At 43.4% G+C, this 25,168-nt stretch overlaps 2 protein-coding genes across 11 annotated transcripts in view; both read left to right on the top strand.

Annotated features, from left to right (window-relative positions):
• Positions 1-10,174, top strand: part of LOC110504027 (protein Aster-B) — a 91,424-nt gene extending 81,250 nt beyond the window's left edge. For 6 of the 9 annotated variants that reach the window (XM_090218737.1, XM_090218730.1, XM_090218731.1 and 3 more), the window contains 10 exons: positions 122-308; positions 533-716; positions 886-1,032; positions 1,144-1,408; positions 1,519-1,622; positions 1,742-1,948; positions 2,184-2,274; positions 3,785-3,892; positions 4,158-4,278; positions 5,927-10,174. In XM_090218737.1, the coding sequence (XP_090074863.1) occupies positions 122-308; positions 533-716; positions 886-1,032; positions 1,144-1,408; positions 1,519-1,622; positions 1,742-1,948; positions 2,184-2,274; positions 3,785-3,892; positions 4,158-4,278; positions 5,927-6,016 (1,504 nt within the window). In that variant the 3' untranslated portion in view covers positions 6,017-10,174. The remainder of the gene's footprint in view (positions 1-121; positions 309-532; positions 717-885; positions 1,033-1,143; positions 1,409-1,518; positions 1,623-1,741; positions 1,949-2,183; positions 2,275-3,784; positions 3,893-4,157; positions 4,279-5,926) is intronic. The other 3 variants (XM_090218732.1, XM_090218733.1, XM_090218738.1) reach the window with 1 other exon arrangement.
• Positions 10,175-13,376: 3,202 nt separating this feature from the next.
• On the top strand, positions 13,377-24,144 carry LOC110504025 (dapper homolog 3-like). Of its 2 annotated transcripts, none has more exons than XM_021582803.3 (4): positions 13,377-13,914; positions 21,343-21,466; positions 21,848-21,961; positions 22,157-24,144. In XM_021582803.3, exons 1-4 carry the CDS (start codon positions 13,684-13,686, stop codon positions 23,635-23,637), a joined length of 1,950 nt encoding a protein of 649 aa, XP_021438478.2. In that variant the 5' UTR covers positions 13,377-13,683; the 3' UTR covers positions 23,638-24,144. The 2 variants fall into 2 exon arrangements, with proteins under 2 accessions (XP_021438478.2, XP_021438479.2); XM_021582804.3 differs by lacking the exon at positions 13,377-13,914 and adding an exon at positions 15,136-15,223.
• Positions 24,145-25,168: the final 1,024 nt, after the last annotated feature.

Below are 25,168 nucleotides of genomic sequence, written 5' to 3'. Positions count from 1 at the left end.
CTGAAGCATACACAAATACACACCACTCTCTCAGCCCCGCTTCACATCCCTCTCAGCAACACTCCAGAACTCCTAACCCTAACCTCCAGCTGGTCCCTGTTCCCCCACGGTGATGGTGCAGGTTCTGTGAGGAGATCCCTAACGAGGAGAATGAGATCAGTAATGACAACTCGTCTAAGAGCAGCGCGGAGGCCAAACACGATGGCAGCCCACCATCCATACACAAGAAATGCATCATCACCAACAGCACCATCAGCTCATCCATCAGCAGCGAGCCCCTCTCTGTGAGTCTCAGCGACATAATAGAGGTCAGAGGTTAAATCAATTACTGTTATGTTATTTGTTTTGATGGAGTGGGAAATGCATTTGTTATTCTGCCCTATAACTTGCATATGGGGAATGTTTCGTAATTTGATAACCAAAACATGAACACAGCCCAATCCTACTCGTAACTATGTACTAAAGTATCCTACAGTGCCTTTCTAGTGACTGACACCCCCCCCCCCCCCCCCCCCCCCTCTGTGTGTCCTAGTTTGACCTACCTCCAGAGGAGTACATCGACTGCCTCCCTGACGGAGAACTGCTGGCCTTGCCCCTGGTGCTGGAGCAGAGGCTAGCGGAGGCCAGCGGCCTGGTGCCCTCGACCTCCCTGGACTTCAACGACAATGAAGACATCCCCACCGAACTTAGCGACTCCTCAGAGACCCACGACGAGGGTACGGCTTCAATCTTCCGTCCATTAACAGATTTGATGCATATACTGTATATATGGCATAAAACAGGCTCTTCAGGGATGCCGCTAAGTCTTGGTAATACTGTCTCCATATGTTATTATGTCCCTAAGGGCACTTCATCTAAAGTGTGTTTCCCTCTATGGTTCTCCAGCAGGGGAGGTGCAGGCCTTCCACGATGACCTTAAAGGGAGACAGTACATCGATGAGGTTTACAAGTTCAGTGTGGACAAGATGTATGACATCCTCTTCACAGAATCCCAGTTTATGACCGACTTCATGGAGCAGCGCAGGTTTTCAGGTCCGTCAGACATTCTGTCCGTTGGCGTTAGCGTCACATTATTGTCTCTTCCATTGGTGTTGTCCTTTGACTATGTAGTGATCGAATGTGTATCCATATAATGCCACACAGATATAGTGTTTCACCCCTGGAAGAAGGACGACGCAGCGGGGAACCAGACGAGAGAGATCATGTACACCATCTCCCTGTCCAACCCCCTGGCCCCCAAGACAGCCACGGTCACAGAGACGCAGACACTGTACAAGGCCAGCCATGAGAGTGAGTGCTACATCATCGATGCTGAGGTCATCACACACGACGTGCCCTACCACGACTACTTCTACACGCTCAACCGTTACATGCTGACACGGGTGGCCAAAAACAAGTGCCGTTTAAGGTGAGGAGGGCCTTATAGCAGCTGTTGTAATAACATGTGGCTCTTGAAACTGTTACATGTTCATTTAGAAACACTGCCTCAACTTATACCAGTGGATGCCTTGTCCCTAGGGTGTCCACTGAGCTGCGTTACAGAAAACAGCCATGGGGATTAGTGAAGGGCTTTATCGAGAAGAACTTCTGGAGCGGGCTGGACGAGAATTTCCGCCATCTTGGTAAATTCCTCTACTAGCTGTTATGTCTGTCACACCAAATATCCAGCAACATTTAATCTGATGACTGAATGCCATCCTAATGTATTAACGTAAAAACGGCTTCTGTGGTGCCCTGTCAGAGTTGGAGCTGTCGAAGGTGGAGGATGTGGTTTTGGGGTCGACCCTGCCTTCTCCCAAGGTCAATGGGGTGAAGACGTCTGTGAGACGGAGGAAGAGACCCCTGGTCCACCTACGGAGCCAGCACCTGGACGACGCCCTCCTCAGCCCCGTCACCACGCCAACCGACGATGAGGTCATCCACCGCATCAAACATGCGGGCGTGACAGGTCAGATGGCAGGGGGACACTTTAAAAAAGTTAATATTATATAAACTATATATATTATATTATATATATTATATATTTTATATTTTTTATACTCTTATAAACTCTTAATGCACTGTAGATTCTTATACACTTTCATAAGGTACATACATTACATACACTGTTATACATTTCCACACATCACATTGTGTTAAATATATCTAGTTGACCTTGTCTGTGTTTGGGCTGCCCCCCTCAGGTTCCACTCAGACCAGGCACATGCCTGAGCACCTTCCTGGAGGCTTCGCCCTCTACAGCGTGTCCAAACTGCTGCTCATCATCAGCTTTGTGTGAGTACACACTCATACACACACACACACATGCAGTATACACACTCACTCTCAGATCCATCTTAACCATTTGTGTATCATTTGTAGTTATTTCAGTTCAACTCTCTTTGAAATATTTAGTAGTTAGCAAAAATCTGATTCTGTGTTAAACATTTCTTTGTTTTGTTTGTCTTCTGAATGTGATTCTCCTCTCCTCTCCTCTCCTCTCCTCTCCTCTCCTCTCCTCTCCTCTCCTCTCCTCTCCTCTCCTCTCCTCTCCTCTCCTCTCCTCTCCTCTCCTCTCCTGTCCTCTCCTCTCCTCTCCTCTCCTCTCCTCTCCTCTCCTGTCCTCTCCTGTCCTGTCCTCTCTTCTCCTCTCCTCTCCTCTCTTCTCTTCTCCTCTCCTCTCCTCTCCTCTCCTCTCCTCTCCTCTCCTCTCCTCTCCTCTCCTCTCCTCTCCTCTCCTCTCCTCTCCTCTCCTCTCCTCTCTTCTCCTGTCCTCTCCTCTCCTCTCCTCTCCTCTCCTCTCCTCTCCTCTCCTCTCATCTCCTCTCCTCTCCTCTCCTCTCCTCTCCTCTCCTCTCCTCTCCTCTCCTCTCCTCTCCTCTCCTCTCCTCTCCTCTCCTCTCCTCTCCTCTCCTCTCCTCTCCTCTCCTCTCTTCTCTTCTCTTCTCTTCTCTTCTCTTCTCTTCTCTTCTCTTCTCCTCTCCTCTCCTCTCCTTTCATTGCTTGCCATAGGATCTGTCTAAGGTACATCTGGCTAAAGATAAACCACTTAGACCTGAACAGGAAACATACTCCTCCCTCATTTTAACTGGTTCATCAAAACCTCTTAAGGATCCGCCCCTTTTTTTCAATTTTTGCCTAAAATGACATACCCAAATCTAACTGTGTCTGGCTCGGGACCTGAAGCAAGGACATGCATAATCTTGATACCATTTGAAAGGAAACACTTTGAAGTTTGTGGAAATGTGAAATTAATGTAGGAGACTATAACACATTAGATATGGTCAAAGATAATACAAAGAAAAAAAACATGTTTTTTTGTATTTTTCTTTGAAATGTAAGAGAAAGGCCATAATGAATTATTCTAGCCCCCGAGCAATGTCTGTTCAACGTTATAGACTGATCCAATGAACTATTGCATACTATTCAAAATGTTGTCAAGACTGCCTAAATGTGCCTAATTGGTTTATTCATACATTTTCAAGTTCATAATTGTGCACTCTCCTCAAACAATAGCTTGATATTCTTTCACTGTAATAGCTACTGTATATTGGACAGTGCAGTTAGATTAACAAGAATTTAAGCTTTCTGCCCATATCAGATATGTCTATGTCCTGGGATTTTTTTTGTTTTCTGACAACCTCATGCTAATCACATTAGCCTACATTAGCTCAACCGTCCCGAGGTCTGGACACCGATCCTGTAGAGGTTAATGAATATGCAGACTAAAGCACCTGTGTAGCTTTCATTACTCATCTTCTTTCCTTTGTTCCTTATATTCTTCTGTTTTCCTCTCCTCCTTCAGCCTGGTTTTGCTGGTGTTCCTCAACATGATGCTGTTCTATAAGCTGTGGATGCTGGAGTATTCTGCACAGCATCTTACCACCTGGCAAGGGCTGCGGATACATGAAAGGTACGCTAAGTCGCTAACCACCCATAGGTTTTTGGCATTATGCCTATTGCCTACATAATACTATAATTGATGTGACTGTGTACTTAGTCAAACCCAGACTGCATATGCCTGTTTAGTTTCATCTGAAAACCACATGGGCTTCATCCTGTTTTCCCAACCTCAACAAACAATGCTGCAGAATTGCCCCTGAACAATACTTAGCTTTAAGTTGCTCTTGGCCGTGGCATCTGGGTGTGTTTGACAGTATGTGTGTATTTCTGTCTAGTAAACTGCCCCAGACGCAGATGGAGTGGGCCCAGCTCCTGGAATCGCAACAGCTTTACCATGACGCTGAGCTGCAGAAGTGGAGAGAGATCATCAAATCCTCAGTGGTACTGTTAGACCAGGTAGGGAACAGTGGTACTATTAGACCAGGTAGGGAACAGTGGTACTATTAGACCAGGTAGGGAACAGTGGTACTATTAGACCAGGTAGGGAACAGTGGTACTATTAGACCAGGTAGGGAACAGTGGTACTATTAGACCAGGTAGGGAACAGTGGTACTATTAGACCAGGTAGGGAACAGTGGTACTATTAGACCAGGTAGGGAACAGTGGTACTATTAGACCAGGTAGGGAACAGTGGTCCTATTAGACCAGGTAGGGAACAGTGGTACTATTAGACCAGGTAGGGAACAGTGGTACTATTAGACCAGGTAGGGAACAGTGGTACTATTAGACCAGGTAGGAAGCAGTGGTACTATTAGACCAGGTAGGGAACAGTGGTACTATTAGACCAGGTAGGGAACAGTGGTACTATTAGACCAGGTAGGGAACAGTGGTACTATTAGACCAGGTAGGGAACAGTGGTACTATTAGACCAGGTAGGAAGCAGTGGTACTATTAGACCAGGTAGGGAACAGTGGTACTATTAGACCAGGTAGGGAACAGTGGTACTATTAGACCAGGTAGGGAACAGTGGTACTATTAGACCAGGTAGGGAACAGTGGTACTATTAGACCAGGTAGGGAACAGTGGTACTATTAGACCAGGTAGGGAACAGTGGTACTATTAGACCAGGTAGGGAACAGTGGTACTATTAGACCAGGTAGGGAGCAGTGGTACTATTAGACCAGGTAGGGAACAGTGGTACTATTAGACCAGGTAGGGAACAGTGGTACTATTAGACCAGGTAGGGAGCAGTGGTACTATTAGACCAGGTAGGGAACAGTGGTACTATCAGACCAGGTAGGGAACAGTGGTACTATTAGACCAGGTAGGGAACAGTGGTACTATTAGACCAGGTAGGGAACAGTGGTACTATCAGACCAGGTAGGGAGCAGTGGTACTATTAGACCAGGTAGGGAACAGTGGTACTATTAGACCAGGTAGGGAACAGTGGTACTATTAGACCAGGTAGGGAACAGTGGTACTATTAGACCAGGTAGGGAACAGTGGTACTATTAGACCAGGTAGGGAACAGTGGTAGTATCAGACCAGGTAGGGAGCAGTGGTACTAGCAGACCAGGTAGGGAACAGTGGTACTATTAGACCAGGTAGGGAACAGTGGTACTATCAGACCAGGTAGGGAACAGTGGTACTATTAGACCAGGTAGGGAACAGTGGTACTATTAGACCAGGTAGGGAACAGTGGTACTATCAGACCAGGTAGGGAACAGTTGTACTATTAGACCAGGTAGGGAACAGTGGTACTATTAGACCAGGTAGGGAACAGTGGTACTATCAGACCAGGTAGGGAACAGTGGTACTATCAGACCAGGTAGGGAACAGTGGTACTATTAGACCAGGTAGGGAACAGTGGTACTATCAGACCAGGTAGGGAACAGTGGTACTATCAGACCAGGTAGGGAACAGTGGTACTATCAGACCAGGTAGGGAACACAGAAGACATACAGTTACAAGCATTAACACAAGGCTAAGAATCAAATCCTATAGGTTTTTCTGCAGGGTCTCAAAGTGTGAAAGATATTTCTCATAAGAAACTATGCTTATAGTTACATGCAAAGGTTTTAATGTTTTCTGTTTTCCTCTACAGATGAAAGACTCTCTACTGAACCTTCAAAGGGGCATTGGCTTAAGGGACTACAGCTCAGAAGCTGAGGAGAAAAGAAGCGGTTACAACTGACATACGAGCTTAGGCCATGAGGGCATGGTGTGCAATATAGGAACTGTTTGTGTATAAGTATGCAAACAAAACAATGAGAGACAATAGACCAACCGACTGCCAGGCAAGCTGGCCCCAGTGTGACAGGGACCGCCTACCGGCTGCCGTCCTCCAGCTCAGAGGTCATGACCCCGCAGGTCAGGACGTGCCCCTATCACAGACAGGAATTGAACAGTGGGGTTCCCACAGCACTGAGGCATCGTGGGAAGGCAACAGCTCCGCTTACCTTGACGCCACTTCTGTCTCTTATTTTTCTTTGTCTTTTAATGTTGGAAGGACTTCGTACTGTCAGCCATTGCCACATGGGGAATGGAGGACAACAAAAAGCTCAGCATGTGATTTTACTCATCACCTTAACTCCTCTCAATGAGCGTCTGTCTGTGGTTCCATTCCTGCTCTGTGAGTGTCTAAAGACAAACAAAAGAGGAGAGATAGATGAGGAAAGGGGACCTACAGTATCAAGACTTTCTACACTCCCTTGACTGTTCCATACCGATCCTCCCCTACAGGTGCGCGCTGCAGTGTCCCTTTTATGAACTCCTCTGATCGTGGCCACAGATCATGCTCTAGAGTAGCAGGATCACCAGCAAATATATATTATAGAGTATATGTATGTGCAAGCACATTTCCACTGAAATGTCTCAACTGCCTTGTTTTTGCCCCGGGCTCAACAGTGCAGCAGGGCTGGTTTCCCTAATCACCTAGAGCTAGGCTGTTGTGTTGGAATTTGCATAATGATTGACTTAGGTGGAGGAGGTTCCTTCTCACAGGTACTCAATAAAGAGAAACGTTAAGAGATTGCAGGATGTTGTTCGGGATAGAGAGGATATGTAATGTGGCGTGTCAAAACATCCATGCTTGGTGGCAAATGGATCTCCTGTTAACAACAGGAATTTATGGAATTTAGAGTCTTCTTGAAGGTTTATGAATGAGCTTTACGTGGTATTGCCACTATTGTACTAGTTGGGCAATGCAGTTCATTGTCCATCAGACTTATCAACTTATCAGTTGTGGAACAGTATTTTGATCCATTTTTAAGAATGATAGCTAGCCTGTCACTTCTACTTTCCAAGTACGGCAACAATACGGAGCTTTTATTTATCAGTTACTGGTGATTTGTTTTATGCACAGTGTTAATTAGTTCCATTATTTGTTGCACATTTATCAAAATGAGTTTGTACTGATCCATAAGACCCGAGAATGTAGTACAACTTGACCCGTAGTCTTTTCTGTAGGAAAAGACAGCACGCAGACTAAGAAGTCATTGATACTTGAAAAAGGGATACTGCAGCAAGACAATTAGGGAGACCTGTGTTCTTATGTAAGTGTTTTATTACTAAACTGTGACTATATCTCTTAAAAATGTTTGAGGATGAAAAAAATTATATAAATATATTTGAAATATATATGTATATTTCAATATTGAATATTTCAAGATATATACATAGCATATATTAATTGTTTATTTATGTATATAGGAAAGTTATCAAAGCTCTAGCTGGGTACAATAATTTATAAAGAAAACTGTTTTCTTCAGAAAAGCATGCCAGATATGTCTGTGACATGTCTAGTATGCATGTGTGCTTGAGTGTACTGTATGTTTATGTGTGCGTGTGTGTGTGCACATGTGTTAATTTATACAGTGTGACATTTCTATCATTCCACACATGGATGTGTCTCAACATTTAATTTCTGGCACATGTAGCCAAACTGCCTTTTATAATGCCCATGCGTTTGGATGCAGCCTTGCATTAGCCTCTCTGGCTAACAGTTTACAATCAGCCCATATGGACATCTCTGTGTCCATGCCAAGTGGCTTGACTCAACCACACACATACACACACCCTCTTTGCTTATCCATATCAACAACCTGCATCCCTGCTTATTCCAAATCATATACACACCCCCATTCTCCACGTCCAGTGTTTGGGTTGGAATCTGTACACAATTCAATTGGACCATAACAGAGGGTAGATAAAAGCCTTCAGAAGATGCCATTCATTTTCACTTAGCTATTTATCATTGATTTATTGAAAGACAAGTAAATGTACCTGCTGGATTAACCTCAGGTAGGCAATGTCTGAAGTGTAACCCCTAGCTGCGGCATGAGCTCAGTGATAAAATCACTTCCAAAAAGAGGATCAGTACTGCACTTTAAAGACCTTCCAAATAGTGAATGAAAGAAATTCCGTGGTATTGCAGCCCTTATGTTATAGTGAAACGGAAGCCCTTTTTGCATTCTAACAAGTATTATGTTTATCCAATATAATAGAATGCTTACTCTGTATCTTTGATTGAAATTTCCTTTCAACACATTTCTGTTCACTTGATGATGTAATTACATGATTTTGTGAGTGACTGTTCTCTTAAATATTTCAGGGTTAGACAGGACAGGAGTGGGTTGTGCGTGAACTGTGGAGGAGTGGATATCTATCTCTTTTAATGCAGGGGCGTCAAACGGATTTTGCCCCAGGGGCCGCATTCGGTCCTCAATGAACGAGTGACTTTTTGAAAATGTGTTATACAGTATTTACTCGCAATCAAAATGTGCAACAAAGAAAATCATCTATTCTGACTGTCTAGCTTTAATTTTGGTGATTGATAACAAGCTGGACACAGTCAAGAAACTGTATGAATGTAAGTCCATTATATGATTTCTGCACAGTTTCAATTTGGTTTTAGTCGTTTTAAAGTATGTTGAAAATGTTTGACTCCCTGGCTTTAATGTGTGCTGGCGTTGCATTGGTGAGTTACTGAATGAGTGATCTCTCATGACAGACTATAGGCTAGATTCTAGTTCTGGGTTTCCAAGGTTACTGAATGAACATGTTTTAGGCTTGGCTCTCCTGCAGCGTGTCATATGATTACTTTTAATATCACAAGGTATATTATTGATCATTTGTGGAAATCTTAAGATCTGAACATCAGTGATTGGAAAGTATTTCTGTTTTATAGAAATCCCTTTCACAATCAAGCTATATTATACTGAAAGATGTGCGGAGGTTATGTTTCAAATATGTGATTATATTTCATATGTAAAAATGTGATTGAAATGCTTTGTTTATTTTTAAAGTGTATGGACTTTTTGAGTTATAAAATTGCTTGGATTTCTATATTTATTTCAGTAATTGAAATGGACCATTTCAAATCATCTGAAAGAAGCACGGTAACATACCCATTGGGTTTCTCATGTTAGCAACTAGAATGTCTCCATAAGATAGGTGTATTAATTGTCACACATTCCAAATGTTAAACTTAAAGTCATCTAATTCTGAAATTCGGGACAATACCACAAAACATTACAACTCGTTTATAAGTATGGAATTAGCTGTTTTGCAGAATTATAGCATGTTATGTATCATATGAGTAAACACCTTATGCTCGTGCTTATGAACTAGTTATAAGGGTATGGTTGATGTTTGTTTATGCAACAAGCTATTATACCATAGTGTAACAATATTCATAGAAAACACAGGATATTCAATCATATTATTCAGCATTACAAGCAATCACCTAAAAAATAAAACTCATGACCCCTTATAGATCTGATTAGCTTTTTTTTTGTTTTGTTTTAGTGTTTTGTTTTTCGCACTCGCTCTCACATATTTTGGCATTAGCAAGTATGATTGCTATTCTGGCTCTAAAGCTCTGTAACCAAGGCTCCAGATGTCTTGACAGCGCCATTATGTTGTCATCAACACTGCATACATTATGTGCTTCACTGACTACATTAATTGAAATATGCCTTGCTGAATCTCTGGCTAACTTACAGGAGTCCCAACCTCCTTGAAAATGACTACTGAACAAATGACTACTGAACACTTCTAACAAGTGTGTCTTGGCATTATCTTACTGGTGTAGCTCAGTTCAAAAACCTAATGTTTTGTTTTTTAGACCTGTTTTGATCTGTAAAATGATTCTTAATTAGATTTATATATGGTATACTGTACGTATACGTTGTGTATATCTGCAGTCTACACACACTGACAAGAGAATCAAACCTGCGCTGTGCGTGGGTTTTGACTTGCCAATGACTTTGCCTAATAGAGACTAAGATAAAGTGGCTTTCTGGTAGATGTGAAGTTGAGATTGGAGGTATGAATAAAAATTGAACAAAAAGATTCAAGATTGTGACGTTTCCTCTTTTAAAAAATATGTTCTCCATGATGAAGCCTACAATAACTACATCAGCAACAACTGAACATGCAAGGCAAAGAGGGGAACATTGGTGAGTTAGATTCTGGGGTTCTTGCAGTCTTGGTTAATAACACATTTTATCAAGCTCACCTGGACATACTATATTTAATCTCTGTTAACCCAGAAGTAATATTTTGCGTAATTTGGTCAGCTGTGTGATTAATTTGTGTTTATACGAGTTAGAACGAAGTCTCCACCCTTGCAAAAGGAAACCACAGACACAAAAACCCAGACACGTCACAGGGGATATGAAACTGAATCATCCGTTTAGAACCTTTTCTCAACACCTAATAATGTTCTCATCCATTAATTAAACATCGGTGCACAGTCGAAATTGGTTTGTGCACATGCTCACTTCACAGAGGAGCCATTCCAACTATGTGGTTAGTTATAAATATATTTCAAGAAACTCTCAGCCATGCCCCTGTGGCATGCTAATGCAATTATTATTTAGGCCACAAGATGGGGACATGGTTCATCTACGCATACTAAGTAGGCTGTCAATGAGGGACTGATTTACGTGTTTTTTAGAATAATGCCCTCCCACGCTTGTAGTACTGGATACATATTTACCAGACTAATATTACGCTATGTAACCTGTAAAATAAATGTACGTTTAGCACTATAGTGTGTGGGTTGTTCCTGCTTCAGCCATTATCCTACAACAACACATCAGTAATTAATTTGTGCAGAAATCCCCATGCGCACAACAAATTCATTACTCATACCTTCTCAAAATGTGTCAATATTTTGACCATCAGATTTCAGACTTCACTGTTCTCCTTGCAAAATCAGTTCCTTATCCTTAAAGACCTTTCTTGACATTCAGAAATGTGTATTGTGGGAACATGTTGCGGGAACATGTTGGACCCACACACACACCAATGTGATACTGATATATTTCTGCACTTTTTCAGGCAGGTCGGGTCAGGTTTTTGTCAGGCAGGTCGGAAATCAGATGGGGAAAAGGTACAGGACGGCAGGCAGGCTCAGGTCTCAGAGTGGTCAGGCAGCAGGTTCAGGGTCAGGACAGGCAACCAGGAGTTGACAGGACAAAGGCTTGGTAAGCTTGACAAACAAGACAAACTGGCAACAGGCAAACAGAGAACACAGGTATAAATACACAGGGGAAGATGGGCGACACCTGGATGGGGTGGAGACAATCACAAAGACAGGTGAAACAGATCAGGGTGTGACAGAACAAGCTAATATGTCTTACATAAAGGCCTTTTCAAGGTAAATTCAAGGTAATTTTAAGAGAAACATGGTATTTTGAACCTCCACATTTTAAGTATGTAATTTTTATCTATTTGAAGTTATATTTAATTTGTATCACAGTAATGTATGAAATAATTAAATACAAAATGTCTTTAATACATTTTGTTTTACAATATTTACCCAAATATATACAAAGACATCCGACATAAATAAATAATGAAAGTTATATTAAAATATATTTATTTATTCAAATAAATATACTTTTGAAATAAACATTTTAAGAAAATAAAATAAAAAACTAAATAGAGAAATCCACCAGATTTTCAATGGGTGATTGCCACAGCTCTTGTTGTCAAGGCTGGCCTGCCAGACAAATATTGCCCGGCCGAAGCCACCACTGAAGGGACTTTTAGGGTGTAACTTCTCATTATGGCGCGGGAGTAGAACTACAGTAGAACCACATCTGTGGCAGCTTTGCCGCTACTGTTGATACTTCTGATTTAGTATAAAACTATTGAATCCATGATCGTTTCAAAATATCATCTGAATTCAGAGGGATGCCCGTGCAGTCCCTTTTATAGTCCCATGGGGATGACGTCACAAGTTATTTGCTTTGTTGGTTGTTGCATCATGTGAATGTGATGACGTACGTCACTGACGCGGAAAGCTGTAAATAGCGCGGGTTCAACCGCTCAATCTGTATAGTTTGAAATATCATCTATCATCATAACGCCCAGACGCAGACGCTACTCTCGTGCTCGCCCAGTCTCTAGGAGGCGCAGACACAGAACTGACTGTGAGGCATAGGAAGTGTGGGAGCAAAAGGAGGCTGTGTGGGAGCAGAAGGAGGATGTAGGATGTGTGGATTTAGGCTGTGTGGGGGCAGAATGAAGCGTTGGGCTGTGTGGTAGCAGAGGAGGCGTTAGGCTGTGTGGGAGAGGTCAGCTAACGTTTTTTAGCTAGGGGACAGTAGAGTACAGTAAAGAAAAGTATAGGGTACTGTATTCTTCCCAACTTTACTCTAATGTACTCTCTCTACTTTTATCCGGAGTCACTTACAGACAGTGCATTCAACTAAGGTAGATAGATACACAACAACATATAATAGTCATAGCAACACAATAACATTCTGTAAACCTTACTGAGAATGTTATTCTAGTTGGAGTGGTCTATTGGTTTATTCTATAGGTTTGAACATAATTGCTGCCAGTTCTAACATAAGTGGATGTGACAGAAGGGAGCAAAAATAAATATTCTGTTGCAATCATCAGTTGGCTCCTCTTTTCTTATATTAATGGGCTTGAAAAAATATTATTGTAATATCATGCTTACTTAATTGAAAATATACAGTATGTGCAGTTGAAATTTAATCGTAGAATCAATCACAAATAAATGACGTTTTTTAAAATGTATTTTCATCTTTCATTCAGCACCTAAATTGCACCTGATGGCAACGCCTGGAAAATATGTCTAAAATATATGTGTTACTTCATGTTGCTTACTGGGATATGACTAACGATACCATTGATGATAAGGGTTAATGGCCAGTTCATATCTCTTGACCCTCGTCATATTTCACTCAAAATGTCCCAATGAAGCATGCCATCAACAGGATAACACCATCCGGCCAGCCTCAACCCACAGTATTCGAGTGTGCATGGCTGAGGAAGATGTATAGTGCGTAAAAGTAAATAACTCTGTTTTGTCTGTTCACACTGCTATGCTTTATCTTGGCCAGGTCGCAGTTGCAAATTAGAACTTGTTCTCAACTAGCCTACCTGGTTAAATAAAGGTGAAATAAAAAATAGGGAATGGGCTATAGCCATCCCACCAAGACACATAGCATTCTTTATCAAATGACAATTGAGGCTAGATTGCAAGGGGTGGATGAAATCCTGACTGTGATATCAGAGCCAATAGACTGTGGAGGAGGGCGGAGCACACCATTCTACGTCTGACAGCTACGAAATAGAAAATGTATAGCGCACAGCCACAGGCACTCATGCTGCAAATAGGCAACCAGCGTTGTAGCCTAACCTAAATGAAAAGAAATCAGCTTGGATATCCACATGTGCGATGAAGAACAAAAGTGGTTGCAACAAGGGGGGGTCAAAAACAACAAGATAAGGACTTGAGCAAGAATATTTTGTAAAAATAAATATTGCAAGTAATTCAGGTGTTTCTATCAAACCATTGGAAAAGGTTTTGGAACCATGTACGGTGCCTTTTCTTTCCCAATGACTACGGAGCGCAGTCGGAATAAGGAGCGTATGGAGGCCAGTCTGACCGGACTTTGTGAGCTGGAGATCCGCAAGCAGAGGCAGGAGTGCCTGGTCCTCGGTGCTCTGGCCCTGGGGGAGCCCATGCCCGAAAATTACACAAGGAACGAGCTATCGGGTTTCAGAAGTTGGGGGCAAGAGAACTTGACATTGAGACGTCATCTGGTAAGACGTTAAAAGAGGTGGAGGTAGTTTGGACATTGTTGCCTTTTTATGTGATATAGGCTAATTCACCTCGTAGGAACATTGTTGTAGTGCACAGAATGGCTACTCGACCAGGGTGGTCGGTCGCCACCGCGATTAACCCCCAGTTTACCCCTAGGCTCTATAGAGGGATAGGCTACGTAGCCTATATAAAATACGATTTATTTTCCCCCGTTAGTGGACAATGCATTGGTGGTGTGCGCCTATTGTCCAGCGACGAAACTTATCTGCAAGAAAAGTTACTTAACTTGATTAATAGTATCCCCATCTGAAAGGATCTAATCGTTTCCATCCTTCGGCTGCAAATATATGCCTTGGGGAAACGGAATGGGGGGTGGAGCACCCGTCTTTTGGAGTCCACTGTTTAATGACCCATTGTTCCCTGCATGTTCCCTGCATGGTCCTACATTTATGTTGTATTTTACTTAGCAAGTGTTTATACATATTCATTCGTTGACTTTTATTTTTCAAATGAGTTCATAACGGGAGCTGATAGGACATGTGAATAGTTATATTTGTATTAAATACATTTTCATCTGATAGTATAGTATCATATATGACGTGATTTAGATATAAGTTATGAGGCACGTTTCTTTAGACTGTGGAGATTTTCGTTGTCCTTGTGGGAACTAACGTTAGTTTATAGGCAGGGATGTACTATGCTGCCAGAGGTGGGCGTGATGCGTGTCCCACCACTCAAATCACCTCCCATACGGAGAATCCGACCATCCAACCGATGTCATCCCAAATAATAATAAAAAGAGCGTTAGCTATCCGTGATGGCAACTATTACGCATGCTTAACATTAGCCTATTATAGAGAAAATGGGCTTTTGTAAAAAATAAAATATATATTCAAACAATACATGTTTTTCTTTTGAATGAATGGGATGTAACAGTTATCTCCTTACGCCCAATTTTCAGCCCTCTATCTTTAAAAAAAGAAAGATATACAGGCTAGTAGCCTTTAGACTATACTACACCATCGACTCGCACACGGCCCACTGTTCTCAATAGAACGCTCCTATAAAAGAGGGTGAAAGAAATTAAAGCAGCCGCCTCCCTCTCCTCCCAGCTTCCCCCCGCGTTCCTCTCCTCCGCCGCGGCCCAAACAATAGGCGCATATGGAGAGGAATACTAATGCACACGAGGGACTCGGTGTGCCGACAGGCGAATCATGCACCTCGGCCGCCGCTTTGAATGCACAACTGGAACACATCACCCAATAAGATGTCAACGCAGAGCAAACTGGCTCCGCTTCGACGGTGATGGTGAATACTATTTTTTACACTGTGCGACGATTGACTCCCCCTAAATGCCGCACAAGTTCTCGCAATTTGTTGTGCACGTTTCATTAAGTCATTCCGGTCGGTCCATTTGAGGGATCTGTAAATTTGGATCGATAGATACTGACAGATATTAACTTAATTGTCTTTCCAAGCATGCAAATCATTTTGCAGAAAATTCCTTGGAGATTATTGGTTGGAGAATTGTGTAACAAGAATGTCTATTGAGCCCTTCAAACATCACTTCTCCATGTGTTTCCCACTGGACCCAATCTCATTTTGCATGTAGAGAGTCTATGTTGTGTGGTGTTTTTAAGGCAGATTCACACATAAGCTACTGACCCATGTTGCCCTCTCCTGGGAATGTTTGGGACAGTTTCCTTGGCCTTTGCTTTTGCCCCAGGTCCTCCTGTCCTGTCTATAGGCCCAGAGGCCCAGTGTGTAGTTGCTGATAGCCATGCCATGCCAGACAGCAGCTGGTAAAGCACAAGACATTGACCCCACTCTGAGCCACCATGCTGTGTGTGTTTGGAGAGTGCAAGCATTAGCAAGCCCGTGTGTGCGTGTGTGTCGATAGACTTGTGTGTGTGCGAGCGCATACATCTGCGTCTCTATTGATCTATATGCTTGGCCTCAGTGTGTGGTGATTTGGGCATGTCTAAGACGCTGTGTGCCCATGTCTTCCATAGAGTGCCACATCATTAGTGTGAGTGCCACATCATTACTGTGAGTGCCACATCATTAGTGTGAGTTCCCTTCTCAGCGGTGAGTGACTGATGTCTGCGTGGGTGAGAGCTGCCTGGGCCCGGGGGGGGGCTTTGAATGACTGATGTCTGGGTGGGTGAGAGCTGCCTGGGCCGGGGACTTTGAATGACTGATGTCTGGGTGGGTGAGAGCTGCCTGGGCCCGGAGCATTGAGTGACTGATGATATAGATGGGTGAGAGCTGCCTGGCCCCGGGGCTTTGAGTGACTGATGATATAGATGGGTGAGAGCTGCCTGGTCCTGGGGCTTTGAGTGACTGATGTCTGGGTGGGTGAGAGCTGCCTGGGCTCGGGGATTTGAGTGACTGATGATATACATGGGTGAGAGCTGCCTGGGTCCGGGGATTTGAGTGACTGATGATATGGGTGGGTGAGAGCTGCCTGGGTCTAGGGATTTGAGTGACTGATGATATGGGTAGGTGAGAACTGCCTGGGTCCGGGGATTTGAGTGACTGATGATATGGGTAGGTGAGAACTGCCTGGGTCCAGGGATTTGAGTGACTGATGATATAGGTAGGTGAGAGCTGCCTGGGTCCGGGGATTTGAGTGACTGATGATATGGGTAGGTGAGATCTGCCTGGGTTCGGCGATTTGAGTGACTGATGAAATGGGTAGGTGAGAGCTGCCTGGGCTCGGGCTGTGTCCCGTAATGTCTTCTTTAACCTAGCTTCCCCCTGAGCTGGAGGCTCTGAGCAGCTGTGTCACCTGAGCACTGACTGACTGAAGTCAAGCTGGATAGAGTCCATTCAGAGCCTGTTGTCCTTGCTGTGGAGGCAGACCACAGAGGCTGGCATGTGCAGCCTGCATGCCTCATTCACGCCTGTTATGTAAACATGGTGTGTGTGTGCTTGCATGTCTGTGTGCTGCCACGAAGCTGCCTGACTGCTCCCCTTCCATCCCTCTCTCCACCGGAGAGAGCACAGGATGCAGTCAAATAGTAATGACACCAGGCAGTGTGCGTTATGAGATCAAGAGGCGTCAATTAATAATGCAGCAGAATCAAAAGTATCGTCATGAAAGGGAGCCGCCAGAGACCCCTACAGAGCTACACACTCTGGAAGTCAGCTATGTTTGTGTATGTGTCCTGTGTGTGTGTCCTCAAAGCTTTGTTTGCGTTCTGTGTCATTATGTTTTAATTAGCCAGCCTAATTGTCACAGTGTCTGCTAGTTCTAGATCCATGTGAGCTTGCCGGAGGACCTAGGCCTAATGATCAATTTGGTGAAAGTGTGTCATGGATAAATTGATTTCCAATACACTCTCTTCCTCCTTCTTTCCTTGTATTATTTATTTTGCTCGCACTCAGGTAGCTATAAAACCTGGAGATCTCTTCCACTCACCTATTAGTAACCACCATAATACAATGGTTTCATGTTTGATATTAGTTTAGTGACAGAAAGCATATCGCCAATAGGTTTCATTGCATAATGGATGCTTGGGTAGACACAGCCTGGCTTGGGTATTTTGTCTCTTCGCAAACACAGCGCTTCTATCACACTGATCTACTCTTGTCTGCCTGAGAAAAATGACCCAGAATCCCAGAAATGATTCCAGCGCTGCTGAGTGACCAAAACAGCAGCCAACCTCATGACCAGATATGCTGCTGCTTGTTGTTTTTTGACTCAGCATCCGAATAGGAAAGTTGGGATCTACAGTATATGGAGTGTTTTTATACTGTCTAGCTCATTATGTTAGCTTGCATTGGTATGATGCTGGTTTGGCTCAGGTAAAGCTTGGCTCCTTATTATGACAAAATGACAGACTGAATTTTTCATTAATCTGTCTTTGCACGCTCTACATACTCTCATTTAATTCAAGGAAGAATTTTCCCTCCCTTCCACACTGATAGTCAGCTTGCTGCTAAAACCTTGGTCCTTTGCATTCCAGCAGTGTACAGCTACATCCTTTTTTAAATAATCCCCTTGCACACACACACACACACACACACACACACACACACACACACACACACACACACACACACACACACACACACACACACACACACACACACACACACACACACACACACACAGAGCAATTCCTGTCAGTTGTCTAACAGCCTCTCCATCCCCAAGACTCTGTAATGTAGAGGAGGTCACAGCATTTTGCTGATATCTGTTAAAATGACATAATGTAGCAACAGTCATTTAAGGCAAATTGAAGTGTGTGTGTGTGCTGGGGACACCATGCGTAGCTAGTGTGTGTTGGCTGTGAGTGCATCCACAAAAATAACATCTCAACTAGAGGTCGACCGATTATGATTTTTCAATGCCAATACCGATACTGATTATTGGAGGACCAAAAAAAGCCGATGCCGATTAATCGGCCGATTTAAAAAAAAAAAAAAAAAAAAAAAAAAAAAAAATATTCGTGATAATGACAATTACAACAATACTGAATGTACACTTATTTTAACCTAATATAATACATCAATAAAATAAATGTAGCCTCAAATAAATAATGAAACATGTTCAATTTGGTTTAAATAATGCAAAAACAAAGTGTTGGAGAAGAAAGTAATATGTGCCATGTAAGAAAGCTAACGTTTAAGTTCCTTGCTCAGAACATAAGAACATATGAAAGTTGGTGGTTCCTTTTAACATGAGACTTCAATATTCCAAGGTAAGAGGTTTTAGGTTGTAGTTAATATATTATTTTTAGGACTATTTCTCTCTATACCATTTGTATTTCATATATCTTTGACTATTGGATGTTCTTATAGGCACTATAGTATTGCCAGTGTAACAGTATAGCTTCTGTCCTCCCCTTTGGTCATTAATATGATCGAATCCAGAAACTATCATTTCGAAAACAAAACATTTATTATTTCAGTGAAATACGGAACCGTTCGGTATTTTATCTAACGGGTGGCATCCCTAACTCTAAATATTCTTGTTACATTGCACAACCTTCATAATTACGTAAAATTCTGGCAAATTAGTTCGCAATTAGCCAGGCAGCCCAAACTGTTGCATATACCCTGACTCTGCGTGCAATGAAATTACACATTTCCACCTGGTTAATATTGCCTGCTAAACTGGATTACTAGTGATTATGATTGATTGTTTTTATAAGATAAGTTTAATGCTAGCTAGCAATTTTCCTTGCCTTCTACTGCATTCGCGTAATAGGCAGGCTACTCGTGGAGTGCAATGGTTAGAGCGTTGGACTAGTTAACTGTGCAGTTGCAAGATTGAAACCCCTGAGCTGACAAGGTGAAAATCTGTAGCTCTGCCCCTGAACAAGGCAGTTAACCCACAGTTCCTAGGCAGTCATTTAAAATAAGAATGTGTTCTTAACTGACTTGCCTAGTTTAAAAAAAGGTATACAAACATTTAAATACATTTTTTTTTTACAAAAGAATCGGAAATCGGCACCCAAAAATACAGATTTCCGATTCTTATGAAAACTTGAAATCAGCCCTAATTAATCGGCCATTCCGATTAATCGGTCGACCTCTACTCTCTATACCATTTGTATTTCATATACCTTTGACTATTGGATGTTCTTATAGGCACTTTAGTATTGCCAGTGTAACAGTATAGCTTCCGTCCCTCTCCTCACCCCAGGAACACATCGACAACTGCCACCCTCGAAGCAGCGTTACCCATGCAGAGCAGGGGAACCACCACTCCAAGTATCAGAGCGAGTGACGTTTGAAACACTATTAGCGCGCACCCCGCTAACTAGCTAGCCATTTCACATCGGTTACACCAGCCTAATCTCGGGAGTTGATAGGCTTGAAGTCATAAACAGCTCAATGCTTGAAGCATTGTGAAGAGCTGCTGGCAAAACGCACTAAAGTGCTGCTTGAATTAATGCTTACGAGCCTGCTGGTGCCTACCATCGCTCAGTCAGACTGCTCTATCAAATCATAGACTTAATTATAACATAATAACACACAGAAATACGAGCCTTAGGTCATTAATATGGTCGAATCCGGATACTATCATCTCGAAAAGAAGACGTTTATTCTTTCAGTGAAATACGGAACCGTTCCGTATTTTATCTAACGGGTGGCATCCATAAGTCTAAATATTCCTGTTACATTACACAACCTTCAATTTTATGTCATAACTACATAAAATGTAGGCAAATTAGGCGGCCCAAACTGTTGCATATACCCTGACTCTGCGTGCGATGAACGCAAGAGAAGTGACACAATTTCACCTGGTTAATATTGCCTGCTAACCTGGATTTCTTTTAGCTAAATATGCAGGTTTAAAAATATATACTTCTGTGTATTGATTTTAAGAAAGGCATTGATGTTTATGGTTAAGTACACATTGGAACAACGACAGTCCTTTTTCGCGAATACGCACCGTATCGATAATATGCAACGCAGGACACGCTAGATAAACTAGTAATATCATCAACCATGTGTAGTTAACTAGTGATTTATGATTGATTGATTGTTTTTTATAAGATAAGTTTAATTCTAGCTAGCAACTTACCTTGGCTTACTGCATTCGCGTAACAGGCAGGATGCTCGTGAGGCAGGTGGTTAGAGCGTTGGACTTGTTAACTGTAAGGTTGCAAGATTGAATCCCTGAGCTGACAAGGTAAAAATCTGTTGTTCTGACCCTGAACAAGGCAGTTAACCCACCATTCCTAGGCAGTCATTGAAAATAAGATTGTGTTCTTAACTGACTTGCCTAGTTAAATAAAGATTCAATAATGGTGTAAAAAAAAAAAAATAATGATAAATTGGCCCAATCGTTGTCCAAAAATACAGATTTCCGATTGTTATGAAAACTTGAAATCGGCCCTAATTATCAAATTTATTTATATAGCCCTTTTTACATCAGCTGATATCTCAAAGTGCTGTACAGAAACCCAGCCTAAAACCCCAAACAGCAAGCAATGCAGGTGTAGAAGCACGGTGGCTAAGAAAAACTCCCTAGAAAGGCCAATACCTAGGAAGAAACCTAGAGAGGAACCAGGCTATGAGGGGTGGCCAGTCCTCTTCTGGCTGTGCCGGGTGGAGATTATAACAGAACATGGCCAAGATGTTCAAATGTTCATAAATGACCAACATGGTCAAATAATAATAATCACATTAGTTGTCGAGGGTGCAGCAAGTCAGCACCTCAGGAGTAAATGTCAGTTGGCTTTTCATGGCAAATCATTAAGAGTATCTCTACCGCTATTTTGATTTGTTTAACACTTTTTTGTTTAGTACATGATTCCATATGTGTTATTTCATAGTTTTGATGTCTTCGCTATTATTCTACAATGTAGAAAATAGTAAAAATAAAGAAAAACCTTGAATGAGTAGGTGTGTCCAAACTTTTGACTGGTACTGTATGTATATCATGCTTGTGTATTGGTCTGTCTCAGAGTGCGCTCCAGAGCTCCCCCTGGGGGCTGATGCTGGCACTGGAACAGCAGGTGGGCGAGCTGAGAGTGGACACAGATGATGTCACCTATGAGGGGACCCAAGGGGACAGTCGGCCCAGCTCAGGTACTCCTCATGCTACCACCTTTCAATTCTCTGACCTCTGAACTTTAACCCCTGATCCACATCAGAGGGGCATTGTGTAGTTATATTTTTCTTAATGTAGACACTTTTTAATTAAACTTATTTTTTGCATGTTTGACCCATGTTCTGTATATTTTCTGTGTACTTTTTTACATGAATTGTGGCCCTATATTTCACTGAAGTACATATATAATGACTAACATTTCATTAGTTTTGACAAAGGTTGTTTTCATGCCCTTCTTGCTACTGTTAGTTGTTCTGTGGTTTGTCAAAGGGACATAAAATTGGAAATGAGTTTTGTCAGCATATGGTTTGAGAAAGCCTGATAGAGGTCTAATGAGTGACATCATCTGTGTTTCCCAGGGCTCTATGAGTCGAGTGAGAGCCAGTCTCCAAGGGGGCATTCCTGTCACTCTGACTTCCTAGAGCCCCACCCTGGCTGGGGCTTCAGCAGCACAGAGAGGCCGAAGTCTCTGGGTGAGTTCAGTTCCACTCTCCACTTTCAACAGCTCTCTTTCAACCACAATAGGGTTCATGGTATCATAGCAACAATACCATGGACTGTCTTTACTTTATTGCATCATTATTTTAGTTGCATTAAGTGCTCGTATCAGTAGTAAAACAAACCAGTCAATTGATCAATTGACTTCTCTCTGTGCTCTCTGTCTACAGGCTATGCCCTCCAGCTGACAGGTGAGAGTCTGATGGAGCCAGCCCCTCATGCTACTGTTCCCCTCTCCTTCTCCGCCCCCTATCCACACCTTGAGGGAATCGCTGAGGAGGGTACGGCCGAGGAGCCCTGGCAGTGGGACCTACACTGTGCCCAGGGTTGGGAGGATGAGGACCAGGCCACCCAGGAGGATTTCCAGCAGGCCATGAGGGTTAAAGGCTACATCCTGGGTCTCATCCATCGCTACGCGCTCTCACCCCGGCCCTGCATGCCTCGTACCAGCCTGGGGCCTGACCCCTCCACCCCCTACTCCTCCAGCATAAACAGGCAGAGCAGCCTGCGAAGGAAACCTACTCTTCACACCTCCGAGCACTGCATCTCTGACCCACAGGACCTCTACCCTGACCTTGAGTGCCAGGCCTGGTGGTGTGACTCGCTAGAAAGGGAGGAATGGGGGGGAGAGGCCCCATCCATGGAGAAGGATTGTTATCGGTCTTTACCCTACCCCCACTTCAGACCCCACTCCCTGGCCGGGGGCCATCCACCCTTTCTGGACCCCGTTTGTGGAGCTCTGGACCCTTGTTTTAGTAGTGCGCCTGATTCCCCCAAGCACTACCCGCTGCCCCACTCCCCGGCTTCATATAACCACTTGGTCAGTGCCCAGTACATCCCTGGGCAGGCCTGCCACACCCCTGTACGCTCCCCCTCACACTTTCCTCCAGAACGCTCCCCCTCACACTATCTTCTAGAGCCCTCCAAACCCAGCCAAACCTTTGTGTCCCCAGACCAGAGCAGCTCAAAGCCCAGGGCCATGGGGAAGAAAAGCCATGAGGAGAGACAGAGCTCCAAAAAGCCTGGCCACAAGACATGCCGCTCCCAGTCTGAGAACAGTCTGATGGGGAAGAGGGCTCTCCCTAAGCGCAGGTACAGCACAGCCGAGCACCCCCAGCACCAGAGGGGCCAGGTCCCATATGCAGGCCCCCAGCATAAGAACAATGCTGGGGGGCGACGCTGGTGCTCCACCCTGGAGCTCAGTCAGGAGGAAGGGGAGACCCAGGGTGAGCAGACCCACAGACGCCCACCTCGTAGGGCCCGCCACACCCAGGCCTGCTCTCATCCCAACCCCAACCACCACTCCCAGGTCCATGCCCAGCCTTGCCTCTCAGAATACCCAGAGAGAGCACCTCTGTGTTGGGGAGAGGAGGGCTATGTGCGGGCCGCCCCTGGGGAGTCAGAGTCCAGCATGAGTGAGGTGTACTCCCCTGCCTCCAGCTCTCTCTCCAGTGATTCTGATGAGGGGGGGCTGGTATGGCCCCAGCAGCTGCCCCCTCGCCTGGCCCCCTCCGCTTCCTCCTCCCCTAAGGCCTCCCCAGAGGCCTCCTCACAGCCCAAAACCTTTGTCAAAATCAAAGCCTCTCACGCCCTGAAGAAGAAGATTCTGCGATTCCGCGCCGGCTCTCTCAAAGTCATGACCACAGTCTGAGACATATGTCACTGCTTCTACTGCCCATATCCTGCACATTTTAATCCTACATAACCTACAGTTTACACCCTCCGTCTACCTCTGCTGGTTCATGCAGCACTGTCATAAAAAACAAATCAGCTACTTTACCTTTGGGAAAAACTATGATGTCTGTAACTGGCCTAAGATCAGCATGATGATATCATCTAGCTAAACCACATTTCATCATCATCAGAATGTGCATTAACCATCAACTTGTCTAATGAAGTCCTCCTCTGATGGTTACACTGCCATGTCACATATTGACACCTGAACGTGAACTGCTACCTCTCTTCTCTTAGCTGCACCACCTTGCAGCCTTGACCTGAAGCCAATGTCTGTAGCACTGGCCATGTAGGGGGTGACTGCAGTGAGGGGTCAACACACACACACATACACACACACACACACACACACTTCTGTAAATACCTACCTGTGGCCTTGTTTGTATGAATGTAGTTTGTAAATAAAAGTTTTGTGGTCTCTTAAGCCATGTGTTTCATTTGACACTTTCTAGTATTCAACCTGGAACCTCATGTTTGCCTACTGGATATTTCTCACACATAAATAGTTCTTTTCAAATCAGATATTTTTCAGAGCTGATCTGATTGGTCAAAAGACCAATTAGTGAAAAAAAGATCAGAATTGAGCTGCCTGTGTAGTCATAGCCTCTCTGGCAGCCTAAATTGCTTTCCGTGTGCAACATTGTATAACAGAAAGTGTACATCATTGTCGCCCCCCTGGGGTGTATCAGTAAACCTGCCTTAAACTTACAGCAATAATTGCTTCATCTTTCTCCAAACATCTGCTTCCGCATATTTTCACAGACCAAGTTATGAAAAAGTTGTTCATTCTGAAATGTAATGACATTATTCCATCACTTCGTGCATTAATGAGAGTATGGTAGAAAATACTAACCCTAACCTGGGCCTTACCCTTTTAACTTAAAAATAACTATGTCCCAAGGTTGAACCCCCTCATCTTTAGGCAAGCACAGAGCACAGAGATTGTGAATGATAAACAATTTAGTCACACTTTATTTGGATAGATTGTGCCTGTAGATGCTCTACAGATTATCATGCTATCAACAAACTATCTATTGATAAGCAAATGCCTGCTAAGCTTACGGTTAGGGTTAGATTTAGAATAAGGGTTAGGTTAAGGTTAGGCCAAGGGTTAACTTTAAGTCAAGGATGAGGTTAGTAGATAGTTAGTCTAAAGCATCTACATATGAACTATGCAAATAAAGTGTTTGAAATGATTGCTAAGTGACACCTGTGAAATAAAAAATTGAGGGAATGCAGGGGTGGTTTATTGAGAAAGGGACACTGTTGATTACCACAGATGATATGTGAAAGAGAATATCTGCTTTAGGAATAATGTCAGGAGCCACTTGTGGATTTAACAGCTCTAACACAGTTCCACCTCAGACACCGCAAAAACAACAACCTCTATGTGGATGTCAGCTAAAGCGGATCTGATCGAAAACAGCCTTTAAATACAGATAAAGCCA

Source organism: Oncorhynchus mykiss, chromosome 24, assembly GCF_057628025.1.
Source record: "Oncorhynchus mykiss isolate SJ-2025 chromosome 24, ASM5762802v1, whole genome shotgun sequence".
Lineage (NCBI taxonomy): Eukaryota > Metazoa > Chordata > Actinopteri > Salmoniformes > Salmonidae > Oncorhynchus > Oncorhynchus mykiss.
The sequence above is the reverse complement of the archived record's forward strand: the minus strand, read 5'-3'. Positions and strand labels throughout refer to the sequence as shown.

Coding starts and splice junctions, on each gene's coding strand:
- LOC110504025 (XM_021582803.3), top strand. CDS start 13,684: ATGTACGGTGCCTTTTCTTTCCCAATGACTACGGAGCGCAGTCGGAAT. Junction 13,915..21,342: donor TGACATTGAGACGTCATCTG/GTAAGACGTTAA, acceptor GGTCTGTCTCAG/AGTGCGCTCCAGAGCTCCCC. Junction 21,467..21,847: donor GGACAGTCGGCCCAGCTCAG/GTACTCCTCATG, acceptor TGTGTTTCCCAG/GGCTCTATGAGTCGAGTGAG.